Source organism: Curcuma longa, chromosome 16 (assembly GCF_044706935.1).
Source record: "Curcuma longa cultivar G26 ecotype Majalengka, Jawa Barat chromosome 16, ITB_CL_G26_1.1, whole genome shotgun sequence".
NCBI lineage: Eukaryota > Viridiplantae > Streptophyta > Magnoliopsida > Zingiberales > Zingiberaceae > Curcuma > Curcuma longa.
This window is the reverse complement of record NC_133876.1, coordinates 8,172,577-8,180,753: the sequence shown is the minus strand read 5'-3', so window position 1 is coordinate 8,180,753 and position 8,177 is coordinate 8,172,577. Positions and strand designations below refer to the sequence as shown.

At 36.7% G+C, this 8,177-nt stretch overlaps 1 protein-coding gene across 1 annotated transcript in view; it reads left to right on the top strand.

Moving 5' to 3' along the window:
• The first annotated feature begins 2,215 nt into the window (after nucleotides 1–2,215).
• LOC141846997 (kinesin-like protein KIN-4C) overlaps nucleotides 2,216–8,177 on the top strand; it is a 6,403-nt gene continuing 441 nt past the window's right edge. The window contains exons 1-17 of the mRNA XM_074735002.1: nucleotides 2,216–2,344; nucleotides 2,604–2,750; nucleotides 2,841–2,993; nucleotides 3,208–3,458; nucleotides 4,061–4,242; nucleotides 4,309–4,433; nucleotides 4,633–4,669; nucleotides 4,758–4,849; nucleotides 4,930–5,040; nucleotides 5,109–5,222; nucleotides 5,489–5,575; nucleotides 5,663–5,825; nucleotides 6,834–6,928; nucleotides 7,285–7,383; nucleotides 7,454–7,567; nucleotides 7,651–7,767; nucleotides 7,849–7,929. Of these exons, the coding sequence (XP_074591103.1) occupies nucleotides 2,216–2,344; nucleotides 2,604–2,750; nucleotides 2,841–2,993; nucleotides 3,208–3,458; nucleotides 4,061–4,242; nucleotides 4,309–4,433; nucleotides 4,633–4,669; nucleotides 4,758–4,849; nucleotides 4,930–5,040; nucleotides 5,109–5,222; nucleotides 5,489–5,575; nucleotides 5,663–5,825; nucleotides 6,834–6,928; nucleotides 7,285–7,383; nucleotides 7,454–7,567; nucleotides 7,651–7,767; nucleotides 7,849–7,929 (2,097 nt within the window). The remainder of the gene's footprint in view (nucleotides 2,345–2,603; nucleotides 2,751–2,840; nucleotides 2,994–3,207; nucleotides 3,459–4,060; nucleotides 4,243–4,308; nucleotides 4,434–4,632; nucleotides 4,670–4,757; nucleotides 4,850–4,929; nucleotides 5,041–5,108; nucleotides 5,223–5,488; nucleotides 5,576–5,662; nucleotides 5,826–6,833; nucleotides 6,929–7,284; nucleotides 7,384–7,453; nucleotides 7,568–7,650; nucleotides 7,768–7,848; nucleotides 7,930–8,177) is intronic.

The window sequence follows — 8,177 nt, the reverse complement described above, 5'->3', positions numbered from 1 at the left end:
GATAATTCTTTAATCCTGAAAAAAAAGAACCACAACTTGAATCACTTCAACTTGTACTAAAAAATAATTAACAGCAACAATAAATTGTTCTGCAATCTGTCCGTGCTAATATTTGGTGGCCTAGGTATGTATCTAAAATGCAACTTGAATTACTTGCCTAACAAAAGCAAGAAAAGCAAAGGAGATAAATTAAATTCATAATTCTGATTATGTTAACAAAAGTTTGACAGAAAGAACCAATTGTTTTGCTATTGCTTGAACTTGTTCTTCTGGGAGACACTTATCATCCTCAAGAACCTCAAATAATTCTCCCTTAAAATACAAATTTTTACAACATAAATAGAACAGAAAATGGATTATTTGTATGAAAGACAATGTTGAAAATCCATACCTGTGCAAACTCAGTGACAACACAAAATACTTATAGCAACTCCGAAGCGGCGACTCAACAATATAATACACAATCATTAATGATGCATCCATGAGGAAATGGAGAAAAAAATTAGAAAGATTCAATTACCTTTAGTCCCTCGGATATTCACAGAAAAAGCTTAAAAGCGGTGACTCCTCCGATGACCACTGGTCGGAGGAGGAAGAAAGGTGGAGACGAAGGCTTCCCGCGGCGGCGATGGCTTCCAAAGCGACGGATGGCACAGATGGGACTAAAAAATTATCTTCCCGCGGCGACAAAGGCGAAGGAGGCGGCAGCGTCTTTCCTGGCACATATCGGGCAACGTCTTCCCGCGATGATGAAGGCGAGCGAAGGATCGTAGAGATCAGGCGGCGGCGGCGGCGTCTTCCTACGGTGACGAAGGCGAAGGATCGACAGCGAGGATCGGCGCGATTTTGGGAATGCGTGGAGCGGATTCGGCAGATCAGCGTGGAGCGGAGATTTTGGGAACGGGGGGAAGATTTTGGGCGAAGGTTTTTGGCGAAGCTTTCTCACGTGCAATCCGCGTGCACTATTTTGTCGCTTCTGAGTGGCACAGAGACTCAGAGAGTTTATATGGCACAGAGGATCGAACTGTGTTAATTTGGTCTCCTCGTAAGTTTGACAAGCAATCATGCCAGCTAGGTCTGTTGGATTGTCGAGTCATGTTACTATATTGAATAGATCTATTTAGTTGGTTAAGTGAGACAATCAAGTTAGATCATATAGATAGTCATCAATAGAGCCCGAAATGTAGTTTTGTCAAGCCATGCTTTAATAAGGCGGCTTCTCATACAATCTTGTGCTTGTTGTCTGGGCTCCATATCCGTGGGCCCTATTCTAAAAGGTTTGATGTAACAAATCCACTTTTCACATTGTTGTATTGGCTTTCATAGACATCCAAAACAATATCTCTCCATTGGGCATCATTAGGCATTTGATATAAACATTATCTATAATTGAGTTGGTTATGACGTATAAGATTTGCTGAAGTAACAAACAGAATATCGTTGAAGCCGAGACAATATCTTTCTTTGTCGTGGTTAATTGTAGAATTTACTTTTTCAATGTTATGGGATCAACTATGTAGGACCTCTGGATGATGGATTCCATCTTTAAGCACATAATCAACTAATCAATCACAAAACCACAAGACTACAAAATATATGAGATTTATATTTTTAATAAAATATAATATGAACTAATTTGATTATTAATTAAAAGTTTTGTCGTAAAGAAAGCTGGAGCCCGATTGGTTGGGACATAAAGGGTTTTATAGTCATTTCAGTGCATTTGAATTTGAATTTGAATCGTGTTGGTGATTCCACGGTCCCAAGCAAAGACCAAACAATATATACTCCACCAATCAGTAGGGCTAAACTTGTCATTTCCCCTTTACTCGCCGCATTAAATACAGCACCAATCTGTCACGTGCCAGCCAACGGTTCCGATCGGGATCCGGAGTGATGCCCTATTTTTGAATTCATCGAGCGGGTTCCCTTCCATTTCCACGTTCGTTCATCGCTCCTCAAAACCAGAAGCCGAGAAGAAAGGTCGAATCGCCGAAACCCTACCTCCTAGATCCTTCCCATTTCCTCCTTGCTCTTCGATTCACCCATTCGCGGCGGCGATCTCTTCATCGGACCTCCTCATCCGTCTCTTCTCAATCCCAAATCTGTTCCTTTCTATCGGTTTCTTGTCTCTAACTCCGACGACCCCTTTTTGGTTCTGCTTTGCTTCGCCTTGAGAAGTTGTCTCTCCGTTTTTTCCGGGTGAGAGCCGAAGATGGACACGGAGGCCAAGGCGTCGCAGAAGGAGTGTGTGAAGGTGGCGGTCAATATTCGGCCGCTCATTACCACCGAGCTCCTCATGGGCTGCACCGATTGCGTCACTGTTGCACCTGGGGAGCCCCAGGTCATTTATCGTCTGAATCGGGAGAAAAATGTTACATTTTATGCTTTGTTATCTAACCATTTAGGGGATTCAGGATGGTTTTCCGTACCTCAATAAAATTTGACGTTTCTTTAGCTGATTTACCTTTAGTTCTATAAGTGGTTGTAGCACCTATGTGAAGTTCGATTTAATCATCCGATCAGGCTCTAGTTTCTTTCAGATGTGACTTAGATGCTTAAGTTTATTGCAACTTTGCTAATTGTTGATTCCAAATTTGCAGGTTCAAATTAGTTCTCACGCATTTACCTTTGATCATGTTTATGGGAGTTCAGGATCTCTCTATTCTTCCATTTTTGAAGAATGTGTTCTTCCTTTAATTGAAGGATTCTTCCATGGATACAATGCCACTGTCCTTGCATACGGGCAGGTACTTCATTTTTTTATAATTATTATAACATTATTTTTTGATATTATTTTCTTTTTTTTGGACATGTAATACCGCTTGTCTCATCTATAGACCGGCTCTGGCAAGACTTACACAATGGGGACTAATTATACTGGAGAAGGTAATTGTGGTGGTATTATACCAGAAGTAATGGAGACAATTTTCAGGAAAGTCGATGCTATGAAAGACACAACTGAATTCTTAATTCGAGTCTCCTTTATTGAGGTATGCAGATTAAGTTTTTATGGTAACTCAACAGCCTAATTCCTGTGTTTTGGCTATGCAGAATGATCACTTTAACTTATTGTGATATTATGATCTCTTTCACATTAAATTCTTTCATGTGAAACTATTTTTTTAATTAAGCTTTATATATTTGCATATATATGTGTGTGTGTATTTATGTATGTGTTTTTTTGCATAAATTGTGTTTTGGCAGATTTTTAAGGAAGAAGTCTTTGATTTGTTAGACCCTCAATCTCATGCTGCTACAAGAATTGAGGGCGCAGCTGTAGCCAAGCCAACAACCTCCAGAACTCCTATCCAAATTAGGGAGACAGCTAGTGGTGGCATTTCCCTTGTGGGTGTTACTGAAGCAGAAGTGAGATCAAAGGAAGAAATGGCATCATATCTGACTCGTGGATCGATTGCTCGTGCAACTGGAAGTACAAACATGAATAGTCAATCAAGGTTTGAGTTCATCGTATAACTGGTATCCAAGTATTGCCAATGTCATGTATTGGTCCCTTAACATTCGTTGGAAGATTTCTGATAAGGCATCCCCTACATTGACGTTTAGGTAGGAAGTCGTGCAGTTGCATGTAGATCTGTACATGCATTAGGTATACTAGTTAGCTTGTGACATCAGATAAGTTTCTGTTGCTATATCTTTACTACTTGGTCAAAATGACAGTTATTTTTTCGTTTTTCTGTGAAGCCATACATTGTGATCCATAATGAATCTCAGATGATGAATATGCATGATGCTGAGCAATTAGTAATTGCTGTTACTTGATAAATCAACTACAGTTTCAAAAATTTGTATAGTAATTGTTTTGAGCACGACAATGCGAAATTAGCTCATGCATAGTGCTTTATGGTTAGCTAATAGACCTATATTTTACTTTTAAAAATTAAGTATTGACATATTGTAACTTAATAATTGGTTGCTTTAGACAATTAAAGATCATGGTTCATGGCTCATGGATGAATTGATATCTTCTACTGCTCAAATTAGTCACACATTAATCTTGAGTGTTAATTGGATTTTCATTATCTATTCTCTCATGTAGTCGTTCACATGCCATCTTCACAATATACATGGAACAAAAGAAAATTAGCAATGCATGTAACGGAATGGCTTACAATGAAGTAGCTGGCGATGACATATTACTTGGAAAGTTTCATTTAGTGGATCTTGCTGGATCAGAACGTGCAAAACGAACTGGGGCTGATGGACTCAGACTTAAAGAAGGTGAAGTATGCTATTCAAATGTAAAAGCATAATCTTTGATGACTAATGTTGCACCATAATATATAGGCATACATATAAATAGGGGCTTGCTGTCTCTTGGCAATGTAATCAGCGCACTTGGAGATGAAAAAAAGCGAAAAGAAGGTGGACATGTTCCTTATCGTGATAGCAAGTTAACTCGTCTTTTGCAGGCATGAAGCTTTCCCTCTCCATCTTTCTATTTATTAGTAGTAGGTCAATGATATCAGTGTTCATGCTATAAATCATATCGATGAGTAGACTTAACTTATGCCTTGCATCATGGACATACCACCTTTTAAATTGACATGGATACCTAACTTTTACACACACAAGATATGTGCACCTTAACACAATGTAGCTCTTTTTCAGGATTCTCTTGGTGGCAATAGCAAAACAGTGATGATAGGTATGAATTATAATTTGTTTGTCCTTTTTGTTATTGCATTCTTTTGTCTTCTATTTTGACAAACTGATGTATGTTTGATTGTGGCTAGCTTGTATTAGCCCGGCTGACTCCAATGCAGAAGAGACTATTAATACTCTTAAATATGCCAATCGTGCAAGGAATATCCAGAACAAAGCAATGGTACTTTGCTCCTTAAGGATAGAATATTTGATAATTTATAATGCCTCATGAGTGGATCTTACTATATATTCTAATTGCAGATAAACCGTGATCCTGTTGCTGATGAAATGCAAAAGATGCGTTGCCAATTGGAGCAATTACAAGCTGAATTGGTATTTTGTCGCGGAGGTTCATCTTTGGAGGAATTTCAGGTATAGAATTTCTTGCATGCTATTACATTTTTTAGAAAATATGCCAGTGTTGATGATTGTACCTATAGGTTCTTCGTCACAAAATATCATTGCTTGAGACAAGCAATGGAGAGCTTCGCCAGGAGCTGAAGGATCAGAAAATTACCTGTGATCACTTAAAACAATGTGCTCTTGATGCCCAGGTAAGTATATATTTAATCTCTATGGAAACACCTGAGAAACTATGATGATCTAATTGCAAATGCCACAGATTTGATTTTATGTGCTGTAGTGAATTAAAGTTGTTTCTTGGACCCTCATATTTATATGCATGTTATAAGTTATGAACATCTAATCAAACTCTTGCTTTAGGATATGATCACTACTATGGTGTTTGTTTACTGTAATCTTGTGGAATGCCATTTTCTTTCCTTTATTTAAAAATGAGAACTATCTGTTATTTGGTCAGGTAGAAAAGGATAAATTAATTTTGAAGATTGAATCTGCTCGCAATGGAAAATCTTGGGATGAGATTGATGAAACTGAAAAGGATAAGGTTGGGATTGCAAGTTCAACATTGCCAATATCTCCTAGGACAGTTGTTAATGTTCTTGTATGATGATATTTGTTAAATATTGAGCAGGAAATAGATCTTATAAAAGGTTATGCTTCAAAAATTCAAGAGCTGGAAGCAGAGTTGATAAGGGTTCAAAGCTTTTCTCGTCCTTGCAGAAATCTTATGATGGATTTTCCTACTCTGGATGATCCAAGCTCAGGTTGTGATGCAAGAACTTTTGATGATTCCAGTAAGTAGATGAAAGCCTGTCACTCTACGCTGTTAATAGCATTTTATTATGGAATCCAACAATTTTAGTTTTTTCATGTTCATCTGTTGCATAGCAAATAACTACATAATGATATCTGTGTTCTAGTCTTGTACAAAGACAGATAGATAAGAAGTTTGGGATTATTCTGAATCTTCGGCTAACTAAATGAGTAAATAAATTTAATAATTCTGTTTCCAAAATTTTTCCAAATGTTTACTTTAAATTAATACTTCAACTTTTTTAATTGTTTCAAGTTTATCTCATCATTGACATGTCACTTATGATTTGGTTTTCTAGGGAAAATAATTGAACATCATTATTAACAGCAAGTTTGTCTTTGAGTAGACAAAGGGTATGGAGAAATGGTCTCTACTTATTACAAATTTTAGGTTTGTTCTGCAAAGATTGAAAATGTAAGGTTAGCAGTTGGATAAGTATTAATTTGAAGCGAGTGAGAGTACTGGATATGTTTGAAAAAAGAAGAAAAGTTTAGCATCATTTAATTAATTATTTCCAAAAGAAATTTTCCCCGCTAATTTATGTCTTGTTATCAATTGTCACTCTACTGGTTGTCAGACCATTCTTTCTAGTTTTTAGACAATGTTGGACACATAGGATTCAATTCTTTCCTAGGGTTTGTTTTTCATTGTATGTTTTTTAATCTCATGCGTTGAGTAGGGAAAGTTGTGTATTAACTTTGAAACAATTGTTAATCTCTTGGTTTCTGTGATATCATTACCAGAAAATTTTCATTCAACTAATATTTTTTTTATCCTTTGTGATTTGGTGGGGACTGGCTCTTCTCATGTTTGTGTATTTCTTTTGTAACTGGTTATGCCATTGAACACATCCAATGGCCTGTTTTGTTTGGAAATTGAATATAGAGGCAGTGAAGAATGGTTTGGTTAGTATCAAAATAGGTTTTATCTTGTATATTTCTTCCATAACTGAATTATTGATTTTAAAATTTACCACAAAATTTTATAGGTGAAGCAGATGAACAGGAGAGGGAACATTCTATTCTCCAGCATCAACTTGATAAGGAGCTTCAGGAGTTGGACAAACGACTCGAGCAAAAGGAGGTAATTTATGATGTTGACTTTAGCAAATTTTTAAGTTTTCACGGTATGCTTGCATAAACTTTTCAATGTGCTGTGAGCCTGTGGCCATAAGTATTATAAAATTTCTTAAGGAAGAAAAGAAAGAGGATGCAGGAAGACCAATACTTTTCCATTGATTTCAATTCCTTCAGCCAATATAAACACACCATTAGGAAAAGAATTGTCATTTTAGCTCCAAATTCTCAATGCTGTTTGCAGAGCATGTAGATCTAGTAGCAATTTATAATGCACATCCAATTATTAGATAAAATTTGCAAGTTTGTTGGTAATTGAAATCTTTTTACCTATAACTTTTTTTTCTTTTGTTGTTGCTAAAGGCGGAAATGAAGCAATACACAGGGCCTGATACAGCATTTCTCAAGCAACACTATGAAAGGAAACTTTTGGAGCTTGAGCAAGAGAAGAAAACACTCACAGTAAAAATCCATGTTTAGCACCTGAAGAATTTGTTTCATCGTGTCATTCTGTTTTCTTTTGCTTCCGCAGAAAGAGATTGAAGAACTTCGCTTCAGCCTTTCAAATCTGTCATCCACTTCTGATGATGGTGCCCAAAAGCTCAAGGCAGATTATCTCCAGAAGCTGAATATGCTGGAATCTCAGGTTTATCAAGAATAGAAAGTGTATTCTAGTTAGCACGCATCATTTGGTAACTAATTTATACATAATTTAATTGTGTTTTGAAGGTATCTGATTTGAAGAAGAAGCAAGAGGCACAAGCTCAATTATTGCGACAGAAGCAGAAGAGCGATGAAGCAGCTAAAAAACTACAAGAAGAAATTCAAAGGATAAAATCTCAGAAGGTTTGCGTTTGATAATCATAAGTTGTCTAAAGATTTTAAGTATCCATTGGTTGTTATGCCTAATTAGTGATGCCTAAGTAGGTCCAGTTGCACCATAAAATGAAGCAAGAATCCGAGCAATTTAGGTCCTGGAAGGCTTCACGTGAAAAAGAGGTTCTCCAGGTATTGTGTGGTTATGAATCATGTGCGCATATTATTTGACTTATTTTGCACCACTTAATTCCTGGAAGTTGTTAATTGTCACACTTTTTAAGATTTCATGCAGTGATGTTGAATTATTAAAGTACAATTAGCTTTCTGATGTCATTAGTGCAATATAAATGTCTTCTATTGAAATCAGAATATGTCTTCCATAGCTTCCAGAAGTTGAAAGGAGATCAATGAAATGCACAAACTGTTGGCTTTAAATC